The sequence below is a fragment of the Coturnix japonica genome, unplaced genomic scaffold (genome assembly GCF_054131305.1).
Source record: "Coturnix japonica strain WE unplaced genomic scaffold, WE-NBRP24 Scf224, whole genome shotgun sequence".
Taxonomy (NCBI): domain Eukaryota; kingdom Metazoa; phylum Chordata; class Aves; order Galliformes; family Phasianidae; genus Coturnix; species Coturnix japonica.
In genome coordinates, this window is record NW_028189127.1 from 1 (window position 1) to 25934 (window position 25934).

The following is a 25934-nucleotide window of genomic DNA, read 5'->3' on the forward strand; positions in this document are numbered from 1 at the left end:
ATAACCCATATAACCCCCATAACCCCCATATTCCCCCATATGCCCCATAAAACCCCCTATACCCCCATATAACCCCATATAACCCATATAACCCCATATAACCCCATATACCCCCCTATACCCCATATCCCCCCCTATATCCCCCATAGTTTGAGGCCCTGAAGCGGCGCCGCCTTCAGTCCCCCCACATCGCGGTGTCCCGGACCCGGCTCTGTGTGCACAACCTGCCCAAGGGAACCGACAGTGCCCGGCTATGGGGCATCATGAGGGGCGCAGCGGGCGGGGGCCACCATCACGGAGGTCAGACCCCATAGAGACCCATAGGGACCCATAGAGACCCATTAGGGACCCATAGAGACCCATAGAGAGCCACTGATACCCCATAGAGAGCCATAGAACCCCATAGGGACCCCATAGAGACCCCATAGAGACCCATAGAGACCCCATAGAGACCCCATAGAGACCCACTGATACCCCATAGAGCCCATAGAACCCCATAGAGATCCCATAGGGGACCCATATGGACCCCATAGAGACCTATAGGGACCCATAGGGACCCATAGAGACCTATAGAGACCCATAGAGACCTATAGAGACCCCATAGAGAGCCATAGGGACCCCATAGGGACCCATAGAGACCTATAGAGACCCTAGAGACCTATAGGGACCCATAGAGACCCCATAGGGACCTATAGAGACCCCATAGGGACACACACACAGCGCCCAGCTATGGGGCATCATGAGGGGCGCAGCGGGGCCGGGGGCCACCATCACGGAGGTCAGACCCATAGAGACCCATAGAGACCCATAGAGACCTATAGAGACCCCATAGATACCCCATAGAGACCTATAGAGACCCATAGAGACCCATAGAGACCCATAGGGACCCATAGAGACCTATAGAGACCCCATAGGGACCCATAGAGACCCCATAGGGACCCATAGAGACCCATAGAGACCCCATAGAGACCCATAGAGACCCCATAGGGACCCATAGAGACCCCATAGGGACCCACTGACAGCGCCCAGCTATGGGGCATCATGAGGGGCGCAGCGGGGCCGGGGCCACCATCACGGAGGTCAGACCCATAGAGACCTATAGAGACCCATAGGGACCCATAGAGACCCATAGAGACCCCATAGGGACCTATAGAGACCCATAGAGACCCCATAGGGACCTATAGAGACCCATAGAGACCCCATAGGGACCTATAGAGACCCATAGAGACTATAGAGACCCCATAGAGAGCCATAGGGACCCCATAGGGACCCATAGAGACCTATAGAGACCCCTAGAGACCTATAGGGACCCATAGAGACCCCATAGGGACCTATAGAGACCCCATAGGGACACACACACAGCGCCCAGCTATGGGGCATCATGAGGGGTGCAGCGGGGCCGGGGGCCACCATCACGGAGGTCAGACCCCATAGAGACCCCATAGGGACCCCATAGAGACCCATAGAGACCCCATAGGGACCCCCCCATAGGGACCCCCCCATAGAGACCTATAGGGACCCCATTGAGACCCCCCCATAGAGACCCCCATAGAGACCCCCCATAGTGACCCCATAGAGACCCCCATAGACATCCCCATAGAGACCCCCCCATAGGGCTCTATATGAACCCCCATAGAGACCCCAATAGAGACCCCCATAGAGACCCCCATAGAGACCCCCCCCATAGGGCTCTATATGAACCCCCCATAGAGACCCCCCATAGGGACCCCATAGAGACCCCCATAGAGACCCCCCCCATAGGGCTCTATATGACTCCCCCATAGAGACCCCAATAGAGACCCATAGGGACACATAGAGACCCCATGGAGACCCATAGAGACCCATAGAGACCCCATAGAGAGCCATAGGGACCCCATAGGGACCCATAGAGACCCACTGAGACCCATAGAGACATATAGGGACCCATAGAGACCTATAGAGACCACATAGAGACCCATAGAGACCCCATAGGGACCCATAGGGACCCATAGAGACTCCATAGGGACCCACTGACAGTGCCCGGCTATGGGGCATCATGAGGGGCGCAGCGGGGCCGGGGGCCACCATCACGGAGGTCAGACCCATAGAGACCCATTGAGACCCCCCCATAGGGACCCCCCCCATAGAGACCTATAGGGACCCCATAGGGACCCTCCCATAGGGACCCCCCCATAGGGACCCCCCCCATAGAGACCTATAGGGACCCCATTGAGACCCCCCCATAGGGACCCCCCCATAGGGACCCCCCCCATAGAGACCTATAGGGACCCCATTGAGACCCCCCCATAGGGACCCCCCCATAGAGACCTATAGGGACCCCATAGAGACCCCCCCATAGGGACCCCCCCATAGGGACCCCCCCCATAGAGACCCCCCCATAGAGATCCCCCATAGAGACCCACTGAGACCACATAGAACCCATAGGGACCCATAGAGAGCCATAGAGACCCACTGATACCCCATAGAGAGCCATAGAGACCTATAGAGAACCCCAAAGAGACCCCATAGAGAACCCAAACCCCCATAGAGACCCATAGAGACCCCATAGGGACCCATAGAGACCCCATAGGGATCCATAGAGACCCATAGAGACCCCATAGAGACCCATAGAGATCTATAGAGAACCATAGAGACCCCATTGGGACCCATAGAGACCCCATAGGGATCCATAGAGACCCATAGAGACCCCATAGAGACCCCTAGAGATCTATAGAGACCCATAGAGACCCCATAGGGACCCATAGAGACCCATAGAGACCCCATAGGGACCCACTGACAGCGCCCGGCTATGGGGCATCATGAGGGGCGCAGCGGGGCCGGGGGCCACCATCACGGAGGTCAGACCCATAGAGACCCATAGAGACCCATAGGGACCCCCCCATAGGGACCCCCCCCATAGAGACCTATAGGGACCCCATTGAGACCCCCCCATAGGGACCCCCCCATAGGGACCCCCCCCATAGAGACCCCCCCATAGGGACCCCATTGAGACCCCCCCATAGGGACCCCCCCCATAGAGACCTATAGGGACCCCCATAGACATCCCCATAGAGACCCCCCCCATAGGGCTCTATATGACCCCCTCCCATAGAGACCCCCCATAGGGACCCCATAGAGACCCCCATAGAGACCCCCATAGAGACACCCCATAGAGACCCCCCCCATAGGGCTCTACATGACCCCCACCATAGAGACCCCCATAGACTTCCCCATAGAGACCCCCCCATAGGGCTCTATATGAACCCCCCATAGAGACCCCTATAGAGACCCCCATAGAACCCCCCAATAGGGCTCTATATATCCCCCATAGAGACCCCCCCTTAGAGAACCCCCCATAGGGACCCATAGAGACCCATAGAGAGCCATAAAACCCCATAGAGACCCCATAGAGACCCCATAGAGACCACCAACCCCTATAGTGACCCCCCCATAGAGACCCCCCCCATAATGCTCTATATGACTCCCCCATAGAGACCCCCCATAGAGACCCCAATAGAGACCCCTCCCATAGGGCTCTGTATGAGACCCCCATAGAGAACCCCATAGAGACCCCATAGAGACCCATAGAGAACACATAGAGACCCACAGAGACCCATAGAGACCCACAGAGACCTGTAGAGACCCCATAGAACCCCCCCATAGAGACCCACAGAGACCCCCATAGAGACCCCCATAGTGAACCCCCATAGAGACCTCCATAAAGAACCATAGAGACCCCATAGAGACCCCATAGAGACCTATAGAGACCCATAGAGACCTATAGAGACCTATAGAGACCCCATAGGGACCCACTGACAGTGCCCAGCTATGGGGCATCATGAGGGGCGCAGCGGGGCCGGGGGCCACCATCACGGAGGTCAGACCCCATAGAGACCCCATAGGGACCCCCCCATAGGGACCCCCCCCATAGAGACCTATAGGGACCCCATTGAGACCCCCCCATAGAGACCTATAGGGACCCCATTGAGACCCCCCCATAGGGACCCCCCCATAGAGACCTATAGGGACCCCATTGAGACCCCCCCATAGGGACCCCCCCATAGGGACCCCCCCCATAGAGACCCCCCCATAGGGACCCCATTGAGACCCCCCCATAGGGACCCCCCCATAGGGACCCCCCCCATAGAGACCCCCCCATAGGGACCCCATTGAGACCCCCCCATAGGGACCCCCCCCATAGAGACCTATAGGGACCCCATTGAGACCCCCCCATAGGGACCCCCCCATAGGGACCCCCCCATAGAGACCCCCCCATAGGGACCCCATTGAGACCCCCCCATAGGGACCCCCCCCATAGAGACCTATAGGGACCCCATTGAGACCCCCACCATAGGGACCCCATAGAGACCCCCCCATAGGGACCCCCCCCATAGAGACCTATAGGGACCCCATTGAGACCCCCCCATAGGGACCCCCCCATAGAGACCCCCCCATAGGGACCCCATTGAGACCCCCCCATAGGGACCCCCCCCATAGAGACCTATAGGGACCCCATTGAGACCCCCCCATAGGGACCCCCCCATAGAGACCCCCCCATAGGGACCCCATTGAGACCCCCCCATAGGGACCCCCCCATAGAGACCTATAGGGACCCCATTGAGACCCCCCCATAGGGACCCCCCCCATAGAGACCTATAGAGACCCCATAGGGACCCACTGACAGTGCCCAGCTATGGGGCATCATGAGGGGCGCAGCGGGGCCGGGGGCCACCATCACGGAGGTCAGACCCCATAGAGACCCATAGAGACCCATAGAGACCTATAGATACCCATAGAGACCTATAGATACCCATAGAGAGCTATAGAGACCTATAGAGACCCATACAGACCCATAGGGACCCATAGAGACCCCATAGGGACCCATAGAGACCTATAGAGACCCCATAGAGACCCATAGAGACCCCATAGGGACCCATAGAGACCTATAGAGACCCCATAGGGAACCATAGGGACCCATAGGGACCCCATAGAGACCTATAGAGACCCCATAGAGACCCCATAGGGACCCACTGACAGTGCCCAGCTATGGGGCATCATGAGGGGCGCAGCGGGGCCGGGGGCCACCATCACGGAGGTCAGACCCATAGAGACCTATAGAGACCCATAGGGACCCATAGAGACCCATAGAGACCCCATAGGGACCTATAGAGACCCATAGAGACCCCATAGGGACCTATAGAGACCCATAGAGACCCCATAGGGACCCATGGAGACCCCATAGAGACCTATAGAGACCTATAGAGACCCCATAGGGACCCATAGAGACCTATAGAGACGCCATAGGGACTCATAGAGACCCATAGAGACCCCATAGGGACCCATAGAGACCCCATAGGGACCCACTGACAGTGCCCAGCTATGGGGCATCATGAGGGGCGCAGCGGGGCCGGGGGCCACCATCACGGAGGTCAGACCCATAGAGACCTATAGAGACCCATAGGGACCCATAGAGACCCATAGAGACCCCATAGGGACCTATAGAGACCCATAGAGACCCCATAGGGACCTATAGAGACCCATAGAGACCCCATAGGGACCCATGGAGACCCCATAGAGACCTATAGAGACCTATAGAGACCCCATAGGGACCCATAGAGACCTATAGAGACGCCATAGGGACTCATAGAGACCCATAGAGACCCCATAGGGACCCATAGAGACCCCATAGGGACCCACTGACAGTGCCCAGCTATGGGGCATCATGAGGGGCGCAGCGGGGCCGGGGGCCACCATCACGGAGGTCAGACCCCATAGAGACCCATAGAGACCCATAGAGACCCCATAGGGACCCCCCCATAGGGACCCCCCCCATAGAGACCTATAGGGACCCCATTGAGACCCCATAGGGACCCCCCCATAGAGACCCACTGAGACCCCATAGAGACCCATAGAACCCCATAGAGATCCCATAGAGACCCATAGAGACCCCATAGGGACCCATAGAGACCCATAGCGACCCTATAGAGACCCATAGAGACCCATAGAGACCCATAGGGACCCATAGAGAGCCATAGAGATCCCATAGGGACCTATAGAGACCCATAGAGACCCATAGAGACCCCATAGGGATCCATAGAGACCTATAGAGACCCATAGAGACCCATGGAGACCTATAGAGACCCCATAGAGAGCCATAGAACCCCATAGAGACCTATAGAGACCCCATAGAGACCTATAGAGACCTATAGAGACCCATAGAGAGCATAGGGACCCCATAGAGACCCATTGAGACCTATATTGACCCATAGAGACCCCATAGAGACCCATAGAGACCCATAGAGACCCACTGATACCCCATAGAGAGCCATAGAGACCCCATAGAGACCTATAGAGACCCATAGAGAGCCATAGAGATCCCATAGGGACCTATAGAGACCCATAGAGACCCCATAGAGACCCCATAGAGACCCACTGATACCCCATAGAGAGCCATAGAACCCCATAGAGACCCATAGAGACCCCATAGAGACCCCTAGAGACCTATAGGGACCCATAGAGAGCCATAGAGACCCATAGAGACCTACAGAGACCCCATAGGGACCCATAGAGACCCATAGAGACCCCATAGGGACCCATGGAGACCCATAGGGATCCATAGAGACCTATAGAGACCCATAGAGACCCCATAGGGACCCAGAGACCCCATAGGGACCCACTGACAGCGCCCGGCTATGGGGCATCATGAGGGGCGCAGCGGGGCCGGGGGCCACCATCACGGAGGTCAGACCCCATAGAGACCCCATAGGGACCCATAGAGACCCCATAGGGACCCCCCCATAGGGACCCCCCCCATAGAGACCTATAGGGACCCCATTGAGACCCCCCCATAGAGACCTATAGGGACCCCATTGAGACCCCCCCATAGAGACCTATAGGGACCCCATTGAGACCCCCCCATAGAGACCTATAGGGACCCCATTGAGACCCCCCCATAGGGACCCCCCCATAGGGACCCCCCCCATAGAGACCCCCCCATAGGGACCCCCCCATAGAGACCCCCCCATAGGGACCCCATTGAGACCCCCCCATAGGGACCCCCCCCATAGAGACCTATAGGGACCCCATTGAGACCCCCCCATAGGGACCCCCCCATAGAGACCTATAGGGACCCCATAGAGACCCCCCCATAGGGACCCCCCCATAGAGACCTATAGGGACCCCATTGAGACCCCCCCATAGGGATCCCGCCATAGAGACCCCCCCATAGGGACCCCATTGAGACCCCCCCCATAGGGACCCCATTGAGACCCCCCCATAGGGACCCCCCCCATAGAGACCCTCCCATAGGGACCCCCCCCATAGAGACCCCCCCATAGAGATCCCCCATAGAGACCCACTGAGACCACATAGAACCCATAGGGACCCATAGAGACCCCATAGAGACCTATAGAGACCCCATATGGACCCACTGACAGTGCCCAGCTATGGGGCATCATGAGGGGCGCAGCGGGGCCGGGGGCCACCATCACGGAGGTCAGACCCATAGAGACCCATAGAGACCCATAGAGACCCCATAGGGACCCATAGAGACCCATAGAGACCAATAGAGACCCCATAGGGACCCATAGAGACCCACTGATACCCCATAGAGACCCATAGGGACCCATAGAGACCCATAGAGACCTATAGAGACCCCATAGGGGCCCATAGAGACCCCATAGGGACCCATAGAGACCCATAGAGACCCCATAGGGACCCCCCCATAGAGACCCACTGAGACCCCATAGAGAGCCATAGAACCCCATAGAGATCCCATAGAGACCCATAGAGACCTATAGAGACCCCATAGGGATCCATAGAGACCCATAGAGACCCCATAGGGACCCATAGAGACCCCATAGGGATCCATAGAGACCTATAGAGACCCATAGAGACCTATAGGGACCAAGAGAAACCCCATAGGGACCCATAGAGACCTATAGAGACCCATAGAGACCCCATAGAGAGCCATAGAGCCCCATAGAGACCCCATAGGGACCTATAGAGACCCCATAGAGACCCATAGAGACCCCATAGAGACCCATAGAGACCCCATAGGGATCCATAGAGACCTATAGAGACCCCATTGGGACCCATAGAGACCTATAGAGACCCCATAGGGACCCATAGAGACCCCATAGAGACCCACTGACAGTGCCCAGCTATGGGGCATCATGAGGGGCGCAGCGGGGCCGGGGGCCACCATCACGGAGGTCAGACCCCATAGAGACCCCATAGGGACCCATAGAGACCCCATAGGGACCCCCCCATAGGGACCCCCCCCATAGAGACCTATAGGGACCCCATTGAGACCCCCCCATAGAGACCTATAGGGACCCCATTGAGACCCCCCCATAGAGACCTATAGGGACCCCATTGAGACCCCCCCATAGAGACCTATAGGGACCCCATTGAGACCCCCCCATAGGGACCCCCCCATAGGGACCCCCCCCATAGAGACCCCCCCATAGGGACCCCCCCATAGAGACCCCCCCATAGGGACCCCATTGAGACCCCCCCATAGGGACCCCCCCCATAGAGACCTATAGGGACCCCATTGAGACCCCCCCATAGGGACCCCCCCATAGAGACCTATAGGGACCCCATAGAGACCCCCCCATAGGGACCCCCCCATAGAGACCTATAGGGACCCCATTGAGACCCCCCCATAGGGACCCCGCCATAGAGACCCCCCCATAGGGACCCCATTGAGACCCCCCCCATAGGGACCCCATTGAGACCCCCCCATAGGGACCCCCCCCATAGAGACCCTCCCATAGGGACCCCCCCCATAGAGACCCCCCCATAGAGATCCCCCATAGAGACCCACTGAGACCACATAGAACCCATAGGGACCCATAGAGACCCCATAGAGACCTATAGAGACCCCATATGGACCCACTGACAGTGCCCAGCTATGGGGCATCATGAGGGGCGCAGCGGGGCCGGGGGCCACCATCACGGAGGTCAGACCCATAGAGACCCATAGAGACCCATAGAGACCCCATAGGGACCCATAGAGACCCATAGAGACCAATAGAGACCCCATAGGGACCCATAGAGACCCACTGATACCCCATAGAGACCCATAGGGACCCATAGAGACCCATAGAGACCTATAGAGACCCCATAGGGGCCCATAGAGACCCCATAGGGACCCATAGAGACCCATAGAGACCCCATAGGGACCCCCCCATAGAGACCCACTGAGACCCCATAGAGAGCCATAGAACCCCATAGAGATCCCATAGAGACCCATAGAGACCTATAGAGACCCCATAGGGATCCATAGAGACCCATAGAGACCCCATAGGGACCCATAGAGACCCCATAGGGATCCATAGAGACCTATAGAGACCCATAGAGACCTATAGGGACCAAGAGAAACCCCATAGGGACCCATAGAGACCTATAGAGACCCATAGAGACCCCATAGAGAGCCATAGAGCCCCATAGAGACCCCATAGGGACCTATAGAGACCCCATAGAGACCCATAGAGACCCCATAGAGACCCATAGAGACCCCATAGGGATCCATAGAGACCTATAGAGACCCCATTGGGACCCATAGAGACCTATAGAGACCCCATAGGGACCCATAGAGACCCCATAGAGACCCACTGACAGTGCCCAGCTATGGGGCATCATGAGGGGCGCAGCGGGGCCGGGGGCCACCATCACGGAGGTCAGACCCCATAGAGACCCCATAGGGACCCATAGAGACCCCATAGGGACCCCCCCATAGGGACCCCCCCCATAGAGACCTATAGGGACCCCATTGAGACCCCCCCATAGAGACCTATAGGGACCCCATTGAGACCCCCCCATAGAGACCTATAGGGACCCCATTGAGACCCCCCCATAGAGACCTATAGGGACCCCATTGAGACCCCCCCATAGGGACCCCCCCATAGGGACCCCCCCCATAGAGACCCCCCCATAGGGACCCCCCCATAGAGACCCCCCCATAGGGACCCCATTGAGACCCCCCCATAGGGACCCCCCCCATAGAGACCTATAGGGACCCCATTGAGACCCCCCCATAGGGACCCCCCCATAGAGACCTATAGGGACCCCATAGAGACCCCCCCATAGGGACCCCCCCATAGAGACCTATAGGGACCCCATTGAGACCCCCCCATAGGGACCCCGCCATAGAGACCCCCCCATAGGGACCCCATTGAGACCCCCCCCATAGGGACCCCATTGAGACCCCCCCATAGGGACCCCCCCCATAGAGACCCTCCCATAGGGACCCCCCCCATAGAGACCCCCCCATAGAGATCCCCCATAGAGACCCACTGAGACCACATAGAACCCATAGGGACCCATAGAGACCCCATAGAGACCTATAGAGACCCCATATGGACCCACTGACAGTGCCCAGCTATGGGGCATCATGAGGGGCGCAGCGGGGCCGGGGGCCACCATCACGGAGGTCAGACCCATAGAGACCCATAGAGCCCCATAGAGACCCCATAGGGACCTATAGAGACCCCATAGAGACCCATAGAGACCCCATAGAGACCCATAGAGACCCCATAGGGATCCATAGAGACCTATAGAGACCCCATTGGGACCCATAGAGACCTATAGAGACCCCATAGGGACCCATAGAGACCCCATAGAGACCCACTGACAGTGCCCAGCTATGGGGCATCATGAGGGGCGCAGCGGGGCCGGGGGCCACCATCACGGAGGTCAGACCCATAGAGACCCCATAGGGACCCCCCCATAGGGACCCCCCCATAGGGACCCCATTGAGACCCCCCCATAGGGACCCCCCCCATAGAGACCTATAGGGACCCCATTGAGACTCCACCCATAGGGACCCCCCCATAGAGACCTATAGGGACCCCATTGAGACTCCACCCATAGGGACCCCCCCATAGGGACCCCCCCATAGAGACCCCCCCATAGGGACCCCCCCATAGGGACCCCCCCATAGAGACCCCCCCATAGGGACCCCATTGAGACCCCCCCATAGGGACCCCCCCCATAGAGAGCCCCCCATAGGGACCCCATTGAGACCCCCCCATAGAGACCCTCCCATAGGGACCCCCCTCATAGAGACCCCCCCATAGAGATCCCCCATAGAGACCCACTGAGACCACATAGAACCCATAGGGACCCATAGAGAGCCATAGAGACCCACTGATACCCCATAGAGAGCCATAGAACCCCATAGAGATCCCATAGGGACCCATATGGACCCCATAGAGACCTATAGGGACCCATAGGGACCCATAGAGACCTATAGAGACCCATAGAGACCTATAGAGACCCCATAGAGAGCCATAGGGACCCCATAGGGACCCATAGAGACCCCATAGAGACCCATAGAGACCCCATAGAGAGCCATAGGGACCCCATAGGGACACATAGAGACCCCATAGAGACCTATAGAGACCCCATAGGGACCCATAGAGACCCCATAGAGACCTATAGGGACCCATAGAGACCTATAGGGACCTATAGAGACCCCATAGAGACCCCATAGGGACCCATAGAGACCCCATAGGGACCCACTGACAGTGCCCAGCTATGGGGCATCATGAGGGGCGCAGCGGGGCCGGGGGCCACCATCACGGAGGTCAGACCCCATAGAGACCCATAGAAACCCCATAGGGATCCATAGAGACCTATAGGGACCCATAGAGACCCATATGGATCCCATAGGGACCCATAGAGACCCATAGAAACCCCATAGGGATCCATAGAGACCTATAGAGACCCATAGAGACCCATAGGGACCCCATAGGGACCCATAGAGACCCCATAGAGACCCATAGGGACCTATAGAGACCCCATAGGGACCCATAGAGACCCATAGAAACCCCATAGGGACCCATAGAGACCCCATAGGGACCCACTGACAGCGCCCGGCTATGGGGCATCATGAGGGGCGCAGCGGGGCCGGGGGCCACCATCACGGAGGTCAGACCCATAGAGACCCATAGAGACCCATAGAGACCCCATAGGGACCCATAGAGACCCATAGAGACCAATAGAGACCCCATAGGGACCCATAGAGACCCACTGATACCCCATAGAGACCCATAGGGACCCATAGAGACCCATAGAGACCTATAGAGACCCCATAGGGGCCCATAGAGACCCCATAGGGACCCATAGAGACCCATAGAGACCCCATAGGGACCCCCCCATAGAGACCCACTGAGACCCCATAGAGAGCCATAGAACCCCATAGAGATCCCATAGAGACCCATAGAGACCTATAGAGACCCCATAGGGATCCATAGAGACCCATAGAGACCCCATAGGGACCCATAGAGACCCCATAGGGATCCATAGAGACCTATAGAGACCCATAGAGACCTATAGGGACCAAGAGAAACCCCATAGGGACCCATAGAGACCTATAGAGACCCATAGAGACCCCATAGAGAGCCATAGAGCCCCATAGAGACCCCATAGGGACCTATAGAGACCCCATAGAGACCCATAGAGACCCCATAGAGACCCATAGAGACCCCATAGGGATCCATAGAGACCTATAGAGACCCCATTGGGACCCATAGAGACCTATAGAGACCCCATAGGGACCCATAGAGACCCCATAGAGACCCACTGACAGTGCCCAGCTATGGGGCATCATGAGGGGCGCAGCGGGGCCGGGGGCCACCATCACGGAGGTCAGACCCCATAGAGACCCCATAGGGACCCATAGAGACCCCATAGGGACCCCCCCATAGGGACCCCCCCCATAGAGACCTATAGGGACCCCATTGAGACCCCCCCATAGAGACCTATAGGGACCCCATTGAGACCCCCCCATAGAGACCTATAGGGACCCCATTGAGACCCCCCCATAGAGACCTATAGGGACCCCATTGAGACCCCCCCATAGGGACCCCCCCATAGGGACCCCCCCCATAGAGACCCCCCCATAGGGACCCCCCCATAGAGACCCCCCCATAGGGACCCCATTGAGACCCCCCCATAGGGACCCCCCCCATAGAGACCTATAGGGACCCCATTGAGACCCCCCCATAGGGACCCCCCCATAGAGACCTATAGGGACCCCATAGAGACCCCCCCATAGGGACCCCCCCATAGAGACCTATAGGGACCCCATTGAGACCCCCCCATAGGGACCCCGCCATAGAGACCCCCCCATAGGGACCCCATTGAGACCCCCCCCATAGGGACCCCATTGAGACCCCCCCATAGGGACCCCCCCCATAGAGACCCTCCCATAGGGACCCCCCCCATAGAGACCCCCCCATAGAGATCCCCCATAGAGACCCACTGAGACCACATAGAACCCATAGGGACCCATAGAGACCCCATAGAGACCTATAGAGACCCCATATGGACCCACTGACAGTGCCCAGCTATGGGGCATCATGAGGGGCGCAGCGGGGCCGGGGGCCACCATCACGGAGGTCAGACCCATAGAGACCCATAGAGCCCCATAGAGACCCCATAGGGACCTATAGAGACCCCATAGAGACCCATAGAGACCCCATAGAGACCCATAGAGACCCCATAGGGATCCATAGAGACCTATAGAGACCCCATTGGGACCCATAGAGACCTATAGAGACCCCATAGGGACCCATAGAGACCCCATAGAGACCCACTGACAGTGCCCAGCTATGGGGCATCATGAGGGGCGCAGCGGGGCCGGGGGCCACCATCACGGAGGTCAGACCCATAGAGACCCCATAGGGACCCCCCCATAGGGACCCCCCCATAGGGACCCCATTGAGACCCCCCCATAGGGACCCCCCCCATAGAGACCTATAGGGACCCCATTGAGACTCCACCCATAGGGACCCCCCCATAGAGACCTATAGGGACCCCATTGAGACTCCACCCATAGGGACCCCCCCATAGGGACCCCCCCATAGAGACCCCCCCATAGGGACCCCCCCATAGGGACCCCCCCATAGAGACCCCCCCATAGGGACCCCATTGAGACCCCCCCATAGGGACCCCCCCCATAGAGAGCCCCCCATAGGGACCCCATTGAGACCCCCCCATAGAGACCCTCCCATAGGGACCCCCCTCATAGAGACCCCCCCATAGAGATCCCCCATAGAGACCCACTGAGACCACATAGAACCCATAGGGACCCATAGAGAGCCATAGAGACCCACTGATACCCCATAGAGAGCCATAGAACCCCATAGAGATCCCATAGGGACCCATATGGACCCCATAGAGACCTATAGGGACCCATAGGGACCCATAGAGACCTATAGAGACCCATAGAGACCTATAGAGACCCCATAGAGAGCCATAGGGACCCCATAGGGACCCATAGAGACCCCATAGAGACCCATAGAGACCCCATAGAGAGCCATAGGGACCCCATAGGGACACATAGAGACCCCATAGAGACCTATAGAGACCCCATAGGGACCCATAGAGACCCCATAGAGACCTATAGGGACCCATAGAGACCTATAGGGACCTATAGAGACCCCATAGAGACCCCATAGGGACCCATAGAGACCCCATAGGGACCCACTGACAGTGCCCAGCTATGGGGCATCATGAGGGGCGCAGCGGGGCCGGGGGCCACCATCACGGAGGTCAGACCCCATAGAGACCCATAGAAACCCCATAGGGATCCATAGAGACCTATAGGGACCCATAGAGACCCATATGGATCCCATAGGGACCCATAGAGACCCATAGAAACCCCATAGGGATCCATAGAGACCTATAGAGACCCATAGAGACCCATAGGGACCCCATAGGGACCCATAGAGACCCCATAGAGACCCATAGGGACCTATAGAGACCCCATAGGGACCCATAGAGACCCATAGAAACCCCATAGGGACCCATAGAGACCCCATAGGGACCCACTGACAGCGCCCGGCTATGGGGCATCATGAGGGGCGCAGCGGGGCCGGGGGCCACCATCACGGAGGTCAGACCCCATAGGGACCCCATAGGGACCCCCCCATAGGGACCCCCCATAGGGACCCCATAGAGACCCCCATAGACATCCCCATAGAGACCCCCCCCATAGGGCTCTATATGACCCCCTCCCATAGAGACCCCCCATAGGGACCCCATAGAGACCCCCATAGACATCCCCATAGAGACCCCCCCCATAGGGCTCTATATGACCCCCCCATAGAGACCCCAATAGAGACCCATAGGGACACATAGAGACCCCATGGAGACCCATAGAGACTCCATAGGAACCCATAGAGACGCATAGGGACCCCATAGGGACCCATAGAGACCCCATAGGGACCCATAGAGACCCATAGAGACCCCATAGAGACCCATAGAGACCCCATAGGGACCCATAGAGACCCATAGAGACCCCATAGAGAGCCATAGACACCCCATAGAGACCCATAGAGACCCTATAGAGACCCATAGAGACCCATAGAGACCCATAGAGACCCATAGAGACCCCATAGAGACCCATAGAGACCCCATAGGGATCCACTGACAGCACCCGGCTATGGGGCATCATGAGGGGCGCAGCGGGGCCGGGGGCCACCATCACGGAGGTCAGACCCATAGAGACTATATATAGGCCCTATATAGCCCTATAGCCCCCTATATCCCCTATATCCCCTATATACCCCATAGTGCCGTGTGATGCGCTCCCTGCGTGGCCATGGCCCTATATAGCCCTATAGCGCCCTATAGACCCCTATAGCACCCTATAGACCCCTATACCACCCTATAGACCCCTATAGCGCCCTATAGACCCATATAGCGCCCTATAGACCCCTATAGTGCCCTATAGACCCCTATAGCACCCTATAGACCCCTATAGAACCCTATAGACCCCTATAGCACCCTATAGACCTCTGTAGCGCCCTATAGACCCCCATAGCGCCCTATAGACCCCCATAGCGTTCTATAGACCCCTATAGCACCCTATCGACCCCTATAGCGCCCTATAGACCCCTATAGCCCCCTATAGACCCCTATAGCGCCCTATAGACCCCTATAGCACCCGATAGACCCCCATAGCATCCTATAGACCCCTATAGCGCCCTATAGACCACTATAGCACCCTATAGACCCCTATAGCACCCTATAGACCCCTATAGAACCCTATAGACCCCTATAGCGCCCTATAGACCCCTATAGCACCCTATAGACCCCTATAGCACCCTATATACCCCTATAGCACCCTATAGACCCCTATAGCGCACTATACACCCCTATAGCGCCCTATAGATCCCTATAGCACCCTATAGACCCCTATAGCACCCTATATACCCCTATAGCACCCTATAGAGCCCTATAGCGCCCTATAGACCCCTCTAGCGCCCTATAGACCCCCATAGCACCCTATAGACCCCTATAGCGTCCTATAGACCCCTATAGCAACCTATAGACCCCTATAGCACCCTATAGACCCCTATAGCGCCCTATAGACCCCCATAGCCCCCTATAGACCCCTATAGCGCCCTATAGACCCCTATAGCACCCTATAGACCACTATAGCGCCCTATAGACCCCTATAGCACCCTATAGACCCCTAGAGCGCCCTATAGACCCCTATAGCACCCTATATATCCCATAGTGCCGTGTGATGCGCTCCCTGCGTGGCCATGGCCCTATATAGCCCTATAGCACCCTATAGACCCCTATATCCCCCTATATACCCCTATAGCGCCCTATATACCCCTTTAGCGCCCTATAGTCCCCTATATCCCCTATACATCCCATAGTGCTGTGTGATGCGCTCCCTGCGTGGCCATGGCCCTATATAGCCCTATAGCACCCTATAGACCCCTATAGCGCCCTATAGACCCCCATAGCCCCCTATAGACCCCTATAGCGCCCTATAGACCCCTATAGCACCCTATAGACCCCTATAGCGCCCTATAGACCCCTATAGCGCCCTATAGACCCCTATAGCACCCTATATATCCCATAGTGCCGTGTGATGCGCTCCCTGCGTGGCCGTGGCCCTATATAGCCCTATATCCCCCTATATCCCCCTATATCCCCTATATATCCCCTATATCCCCCTATATAGTGCCGTGTGATGCGCTCCCTGCGTGGCCATGGCCCTATATAGCCCTATATCCCCCTATAGCACCCTATATACACCCTATATCCCCTATATCCCCCTATAGCACCCCATAGCACCCCATAGCCCCCTATATCCCCCTATATAGTGCCGTGTGATGCGCTCCCTTTGTGGCCGTGGCCCTATATAGCCCTATAGCACCCTATATCTCCCTATAGACCCCTATATCCCCCCATAGCCCCCTATACCCCCTATATCCCCTATATAGTGCCGTGTGATGCGCTCCCTGTGTGGCCGTGGCCCTATATAGCCCTATATAACCCTATATCCCCTATACACCCCATAGTGCCGTGTGATGCGCTCCCTTTGTGGCCATGGCCCTATATCCCCTATATCCCCTATATACACCCTATATATCCCATAGTGCCGTGTGATGCGCTCCCTGCGTGGCCATGGCCCTATATAGCCCTATAGCACCCTATAGACCCCTATATCCCCTATATATCCCCTATATATCCCCTATACACCCCATAGTGCCGTGTGATGCGCTCCCTGCGTGGCCATGGCCCTATATAGCCCCATAGCACCCTATAGACCCCTATAGCGCCCTATAGACCCCTATAGCACCCTATAGACCCCTATAGTGCCCTATAGACCCCTATAGCACCCTATAGACCCCTATAGCGCCCTATAGACCCCTATAGCACCCTATAGACCCCTATAGCACCCCATAGCCCCCTATATCCCCTATATCCCCCTATATAGTGCCGTGTGATGCGCTCCCTGCGTGGCCGTGGCCCTATATAGCCCTATATAACCCTATAGCACCCTATACATCCCATAGTGCCGTGTGATGCGCTCCCTTTGTGGCCGTGGCCCTATATCCCCCTATAGTACCCTATATCCCCCTATAGCACCCTATAGACCCCTATAGCACCCCATAGCCCCCTATATCCCCTATATCCCCTATACACCCCATAGTGCTGTGTGATGCGCTCCCTGCGTGGCCATGGCCCTATATAGCCCTATAGACCCCTATAGACCCCCCATATTGCCCTATATACACCCCATAGCCCCCTATATCCCCTATACACCCCATAGTGCCGTGTGATGCGCTCCCTTTGTGGCCGTGGCCCTATATAGCCCTATATCCCCTATATCCCCTATATCCCCTATATCCCCTATACATCCCATAGTGCCGTGTGATGCGCTCCCTGCGTGGCCATGGCCCTATATAGCCCTATATACACCCCATAGCCCCCTATATCCCCTATATATCCCCTATATCCCCCTATATAGTGCCGTGTGATGCGCTCCCTTTGTGGCCGTGGCCCTATATCCCCTATATCCCCCTATATAGTGCCGTGTGATGCGCTCCCTGCGTGGCCATGGCCCTATATAGCCCTATAGCACCCTATATCCCCTATATACACCCTATAGCCCCCTATATCCCCTATATCCCCTATATCCCCCTATATAGTGCCGTGTGATGCGCTCCCTGCGTGGCCGTGGCCCTATATAGCCCTATATACACCCCATAGCGCCCCATAGCGCCCTATAGCACCCTATATACCCCATAGTGCCGTGTGATGCGCTCCCTGCGTGGCCATGGCCCTATAGACCCCTATAGCACCCTATAGACCCCTATATCCCCCTATATCCCCCTATATCTCCCTATAGACCCCTATATCCCCTATACATCCCCATAGTGCCGTTTGATGCGCTCCCTGCGTGGCCATGGCCCTATATAGCCCTATAGCACCCTATAGACCCCTATAGCACCCCATAGCGCCCTATATCCCCTATATACCCCATAGTGCCGTGTGATGCGCTCCCTGCGTGGCCGTGGCCCTATATAGCCCTATATCCCCTATATCCCCTATATCCCCTATATAGCCCCCTATATCCCCTATATATCCCCTATATCCCCTATATAGTGCCGTGTGATGCGCTCCCTTTGTGGCCGTGGCCCTATATAGCCCCATAGCGCCCTATATCCCCTATATCCCCCTATATAGTGCCGTGTGATGCGCTCCCTGCGTGGCCGTGGCCCTATATAGCCCTATATCCCCTATATACACCCTATATCCCCTATATCCCCTATATCCCCTATATACCCCATAGTGCCGTGTGATGCGCTCCCTTTGTGGCCGTGGCCCTATATAGCCCTATATCCCCCTATATCCCCTATATATCCCCTATATCCCCTATATCCCCTATATAGCCCTATATAACCCTATATATCCCCTATATACACCCCATAGTGCCGTGTGATGCGCTCCCTTTGTGGCCGTGGCCCTATATCCCCCTATAGCCCCCTATATCCCCTATATATCCCCTATATCCCCCTATATAGTGCCGTGTGATGCGCTCCCTGCGTGGCCATGGCCCTATATAGCCCTATATACACCCCATAGCCCCCTATATCCCCTATATCCCCCTATATAGTGCCGTGTGATGCGCTCCCTGCGTGGCCATGGCCCTATATAGCCCCATAGCACCCTATAGACCCCTATAGCACCCTATAGACGTCTATAGCGCCCTATAGACCCCTATAGCACCATATAGACCCCTATAGCGCCCTATGGACCCCCATAGCCCCCTATAGACCCCTATAGCGCCCTATAGACCCCTATAGCACCCTATGGACCCCCATAGCCCCCTATAGACCCCTATAGCGCCCTATATACCCCATAGTGCCGTGTGATGCGCTCCCTGCGTGGCCATGGCCCTATGTAGCCCTATAGCACCCTATAGACCCCTATAGCGCCCTATAGCACCCTATAGACCCCTATAGCACCCTATAGCCCCCTATAGACCCCTATAGCACCCTATAGACCCCTATAGCCCCCTATATCCCCTATATATCCCCTATATCCCCCTATATAGTGCCGTGTGATGCGCTCCCTTTGTGGCCATGGCCCTATATACCCCTATATCCCCTATATCCCCTATATACACCCTATATCCCCTATATAGTGCCGTGTGATGCGCTCCCTTTGTGGCCGTGGCCCTATATAGCCCCATAGCACCCTATATATCCCCTATATCCCCTATATATCCCATAGTGCCGTGTGATGCGCTCCCTGCGTGGCCATGGCCCTATATACCCCTATAGCACCCTATAGACCCCTATAGCACCCCATAGCGCCCTATATCCCCTATATATCCCATAGTGCCGTGTGATGTGCTCCCTGCGTGGCCATGGTCCTATATAGCCCTATAGCACCCTATATACCCCTATAGTGCCCTATATACTCCTATAGCACCCTATATCCCTCCATATTGCCCTATATGCCCCCCTTAGTGCCATATATGCCCCCTATAGCACCCTATAGACCCCTATAGCACCCTATATACCCCTATAGCTCCCTAAGTGACCCTACAGCACCCTATATCCCTTCATAGTGCCCTATATCCCCCCATAGTGCTCTATATAGCCCTATATCCCCCTATAGACCCCTATAGCACCCTATATACCCCTATAGCGCCCTATAGACCCCTATAGCACCCTATAGACCCCCCATATCACCCTGTATACCCCCCATAGTGCCCTATATACCCCCCATAGTGCCCTATATGCCCCTTATAGCCCCCCATTCTGCCCTATATAGCCCTATAGCGCCCTATATAACCCCAATAGCACCCTATAGACCCCCATAGCGCCCTATAGACCCCTATATCCCCCTATATAGTGCCGTGTGATGCGCTCCCTGCGTGGCCATGGCCCTATATCTCCCTATATCTCCCTATATCTCCCTATATCCCCTATATAGCCCTATAGACCCCTATATACACCCTATATCCCCTATATAGTGCCGTGTGATGCGCTCCCTTTGTGGCCGTGGCCCTATATCCCCCTATATCCCCCTATATCTCCCTATATCCCCCTATATCCCCTATATATCCCCTATATCCCCTATATAGTGCCGTGTGATGCGCTCCCTTTGTGGCCGTGGCCCTATATCCCCCTATATCCCCCTATAGCACCCTATATACACCCTATATCCCCTATATCCCCCTATAGCACCCCATAGCGCCCCATAGCCCCCTATATCCCCCTATATAGTGCCGCGTGATGCGCTCCCTGCGTGGCCATGGCCCTATATCTCCCTATATCTCCCTATATCCCCTATATCCCCTATATAGCCCTATAGACCCCTATATCCCCTATATATCCCCTATATAGTGCCGTGTGATGCGCTCCCTGTGTGGCCGTGGCCCTATATAACCCTATATCCCCTATATCCCCTATATAGTGCCGTGTGATGCGCTCCCTTTGTGGCCGTGGCCCTATATAGCCCTATATACACCCCATAGCCCCCTATATCCCCTATATACACCCTATACACCCCATAGTGCCGTGTGATGCGCTCCCTTTGTGGCCGTGGCCCTATATAGCCCTATAGCACCCTATATACACCCTATATCCACTATATCCCCTATATACCCCATAGTGCCGTGTGATGCGCTCCCTGCGTGGCCATGGCCCTATATAGCCCTATATCCCCTATATACACCCTATACACCCCATAGTGCCGTGTGATGCGCTCCCTGCGTGGCCATGGCCCTATATAGCCCTATATCCCCTATATAACCCTATATCCCCTATATAGTGCCGTGTGATGCGCTCCCTTTGTGGCTGTGGCCCTATATCCCCTATATAGCCCTATATCCCCTATATGCCCTATATCCCCTATATAGTGCCGTGTGATGCGCTCCCTGTGTGGCCGTGGCCCTATATAGCCCTATAGCACCCTATATAACCCCAATAGCACCCTATATGACCCTGCAGCACCCTATAGACCCCTATAGCACCCCATAGCGCCCTATAGCACCCTATATCCCCTATATAGTGCCGTGTGATGCGCTCCCTGCGTGGCCGTGGCCCTATATCCCCCTATATCCCCCTATATCCCCCTATATAGCCCTATATCCCCTATATCCCCTATATATCCCATAGTGCCGTGTGATGCGCTCCCTTTGTGGCCGTGGCCCTATATCCCCCTATATCCCCCTATAGACCCCTATATCCCCCTCTATCCCCCTATAGACCCCTATATCCCCTATATATCCCCTATATACCCCATAGTGCCGTGTGATGCGCTCCCTTTGTGGCCGTGGCCCGTCTCTGGGCTTTGCCTTTGTTCAGTTCACGCGGCACCAACACGCGCTGACGGCCCTGAGGAGCATCAACAACAACCCCAGCGTGTTCGGGGCCAGCAAGGTCAGATATGGGGCATCTATAGGGCACCTATGGGGTGGGCACCTGTATGGGGTCTATATGAGCTCTATATAGCTCTATGGGGGGCACATATATGGGGGGCAGCTCTATATAGGTCTATGGGGGGCAGCTCTATGGGGGGCAGCTCTATGGGGGGCATCTATATGGGGGGCATCTATATGGGGTCACATTTGGGGGGCTACTATATGGGGGGCACCTATGGGGTGGACACGTGTATGGGGGGCAGCTCTATATAGGTCTATGGGGGGCAGCTCTATGGGGGGCACATATATGGGGTCAGCTCTATATAGCTCTATGGGGGGCACATATATGGGGGACATCTATATGGGGGCACCTATAGGGTCACCTATAGGGTGGGCACATATATGGGGTCAGCTCTATATAGCTCTATGGGGGGGCACATATATGGGGGACATCTATATGGGGGCACCTATAGGGTCACCTATAGGGTGGGCACATATATGGGGTCAGCTCTATATAGCTCTATGGTGGTCAGCTCTATGGGGGGCACCTATATGGGGGGCAGCTCTATGGGGGGCACATATAGGGTCACCTATGGGGTGGGCACCTGTATGGGGTCAGCTCTATGGGGGGCATCTATATGGGGTTCAGCTCTATATAGCTCTATGGGGGGCATCTATATGGGGGGCATCTATATGGGGTCACATTTGGGGGGCAACTATATGGGGGGCACCTATGGGGTGGACACATGTATGGGGGGCAGCTCTATATAGGTCTATGGGGGGCACATATATGGAGTCAGCTCTATGGGGGGCACATATATGGGGGGCACCTATATGGGGGTCAGCTCTATGGGGTCAACTATATGGGGTCACATATGGGGGTCACCTGTATGGGTGGCATCTATATGGGGTCGCATATGGGGGGCATCTATATGGGGGCATCTATATGGGGGGCACCTATATGGGGGGCAGCTCTATGGGGGGCACATATATGGGGGGCATCTATATGGGGAGCACCTATAGGGTCACCTATGGGGTGGGCATCTATATGGGGGCAGCTCTATGTAGCTCTATGGGGGGCACATATATGGGGGCATCTATGGGGGGCACCTATAGGGTAACTTATAGGGTGGGCATCTATATGGGGTCACATATGGGGGTCAGCTCTATGGGGGTCACCTATGGGGTGGGCATCTATATGGGGGGCATCTATATGGGGGGCAGCTCTATGTAGCTCTATGGGGGGCAGCTCTATGGGGGGCATCTATATGGGAGTCAGCTCTATGGAGGGCACCTATATGGGGGGCAGCTCTATATAGCTCTATGGGGGGCATCTATATGGGGGGCACCTATATGGGGGTCATCTATATGGGGGGCACCTATATGGGGGCATCTATGGGTCTCATCTATATGGGGTCACATATGGGGGTCAGCTCTATGGGGGTCAGCTCTATGGGGGGCACCTATATGGGTCTCATGTATATGGGGTCACATATGGGGTTGCCCCCCCTGCTGCCCCCCAGCGCCCCATAGTGGAGTTCTCCCTGGAGGACCTTCGCAAACTGCGCCTCAAGGAGCAACGCCTGCAGCGCAGCCGGGTATGGGACAGACCCCCCCCCATAAACCCCATAACCCCCCAGCACCCATGGGTGCCCCCCCATTACCCCCAGCACCCATGGGTGCCCCCCCATTACCCCCAGCACCCATGGGTGCCCCCCCCCAATAACCCCCCCAGCACCCATGGGTGCCCCCGCATAACCCCCCCCAGCACCCATGGGTGCCCCCCCCATAACCCCCCCACCCAGCACCCATGGGTGTCACCCCATAACCCCCCCACCCAGCACCCATGGGTGCCCCCCCCCATAACCCCCCCCAGCACCCATGGGTGCCCCCCCCATAACCCCCCCAGCACCCATGGGTGTCACACCCCCCCCCATAACCCCCCCAGCACCCACGGGTGTCACTACAGCCCCCCCCCCAGCACCCATGGGTGTCACATCGCCCCATAACCCCCCCAAGCACCCATGGGTGTCACCCCCCCCCATTGTCACCTCCCCATAACCCCCCCCAGCACCCATGGGTGCCCCCCATAACCCCCCCCCCCCCAGCACCCATGGGTGCCCCCCCCCATAACCCTCCCAGCACCCATGGGTGCCCCCCCAACACCCCCCCCCCCAGCACCCATGGGTGCCCCCCCCATAACCCCCCCCATAACCCCTCCCAGCACCCATGGGTGTCACCCCATAACCCCCCCCCCCCCAGCACCCATGGGTGTCACCCCATAACCCCCCCCATAACCCCCCCCAGCACCCATGGGTGTCACCCCATAACCCCCCCCCCAGCACCCATGGGTGTCAGCCCCATAACCCCCCCAGCACCCATGGGTGACCCCCCATAATCCCCCCCATAACCCCCCCCCGTAACCCCCCCCCAGCACCCATGGGTGCCCCCCCCCTTAACCCCCCCAGCACCCCTGGGTGCCCACCCCATAACCCCCCCCCCAGCACCCATGGGTGCCCCCCCCCCCCCCATAACCCCCCCAGCACCCATGGGTGTCACTACAGCCCCCCCCCATAACCCTCCCAGCACCCATGGGTGACACCCCCCCCTTAACCCCCCCAGCACCCATGGGTGCCCCCCCCATTACCCCCCCCCCACCCAGCACCCACGGGTGCCCCCCACCCTTAACCCCCCCAGCACCCATGGGTGCCCCCCCCATAAACCTCTCAGCACCCATGGGTGTCACTACAGCCCCCCCCCAGCACCCATGGGTGTTACTACAGACCCCCCCCCAGCACCCATGGGTGAGATTCCCCCCCCCCCCGTAACCCCCCCCCAGCACCCATGGGTGTCAGCCCCATAAACCCCCCCCAGCACCCATGGGCGCCCCCCCCCCAATAACCCCCCCAGCACCCATGGGTGCCCCCCCCATAACCCCCCCCCAGCACCCATGGGTGACCCCCCCCCATAACCCCTACCCAGCACCCATGGGTGCCCCCCCCATAAACCCCCCCATAAGACCCCCATAACCCCCCCCCATACCCCCCCCAGCACCCATGGGTGGCACCCCCCATTAGCAACCCCTTGACCCCCCCCATAACCCCCCCATAGCCCCCCCCAGCACCCATGGGTGTCACCCCATAACCCCCCCCCAGCACCCATGGGTGTCACCCCACATAACCCTCCCCAGCACCCGTGGGTGCCCCCTCCCCAATAACCCCCCCAGCACCCATGGGTGTCACCCCACATAACCCCCCCCCAGCACCCGTGGGTGCCCCCTCCCCAATAACCCCCCCAGCACCCATGGGTGCCCCCCCCATAACCCCCCCCATAAACCCCCCCATAAGACCCCTATAATCCCCCCAGCACCCATGGGTGCCCCCCCCATAAACCACCCCATAAGACCCCCATAACCCCCCCCCATAACCCCCCCCAGCACCCATAGGTGCCCCCCCCCACTAACCTCTCTCCCTTCTGTCCCCCCCCCCAGCTGAAGCAGCAGCAGCAACAACCAAAGGACCCCAAGGCAGCAGCTCCTGCCCCCCCCAAGACCCCCCCCAAGACCCCCCCTAAGACCCCCCCCAAGACCCCCCCGACCCCCCCCCCCCCATCCCAGGACCCCCCCCCACCTTCGTGGGCCGGTTTCTGTACTGGGGGGCAACGCTCGGACCCCCCCCCCGGCAGCACCCGCAGCCCCCGACTGCTGCCCCTGCCCTCACACAGCGGGCCCAAAATCAGGTGAGGACCCCCCCCAACA

The 25934-nt window shown here is 57.4% G+C and overlaps 1 protein-coding gene across 4 annotated transcripts; it reads left to right on the plus strand.

Moving 5' to 3' along the window:
- The first annotated feature begins 130 nt into the window (after positions 1–130).
- LOC107307662 (RNA-binding protein 28) lies at positions 131–25934 on the plus strand. 4 transcript variants are annotated; one of them, XM_085535909.1, is made up of 5 exons: positions 131–239; positions 2012–2074; positions 22062–22196; positions 23701–23775; positions 25668–25934. In XM_085535909.1, the coding sequence occupies exons 2-5, from the start codon at positions 2036–2038 to the stop codon at positions 25917–25919; spliced, it is 501 nt and encodes a 166-aa protein (XP_085392035.1). In that variant the 5' UTR covers positions 131–239; positions 2012–2035; the 3' UTR covers positions 25920–25934. The 4 variants fall into 4 exon arrangements, with proteins under 4 accessions (XP_085392035.1, XP_085392036.1, XP_085392037.1 ...); XM_085535910.1 differs by lacking the exons at positions 131–239; positions 2012–2074 and adding an exon at positions 14022–14543; XM_085535911.1 differs by lacking the exons at positions 131–239; positions 2012–2074 and adding an exon at positions 14550–14887.

Excerpts from the sequence above, each read along its gene's own strand:
- LOC107307662 (XM_085535909.1), top strand. The coding sequence starts at position 2,036 with ATGAGGGGCGCAGCGGGGCCGGGGGCCACCATCACGGAG. Across the intron at positions 2,075-22,061 it reads CGGGGGCCACCATCACGGAG|TGCCGTGTGATGCGCTCCCT; the intron begins GTCAGACCCATA and ends TATACCCCATAG. Across the intron at positions 22,197-23,700 it reads GCGTGTTCGGGGCCAGCAAG|CGCCCCATAGTGGAGTTCTC; the intron begins GTCAGATATGGG and ends GCTGCCCCCCAG.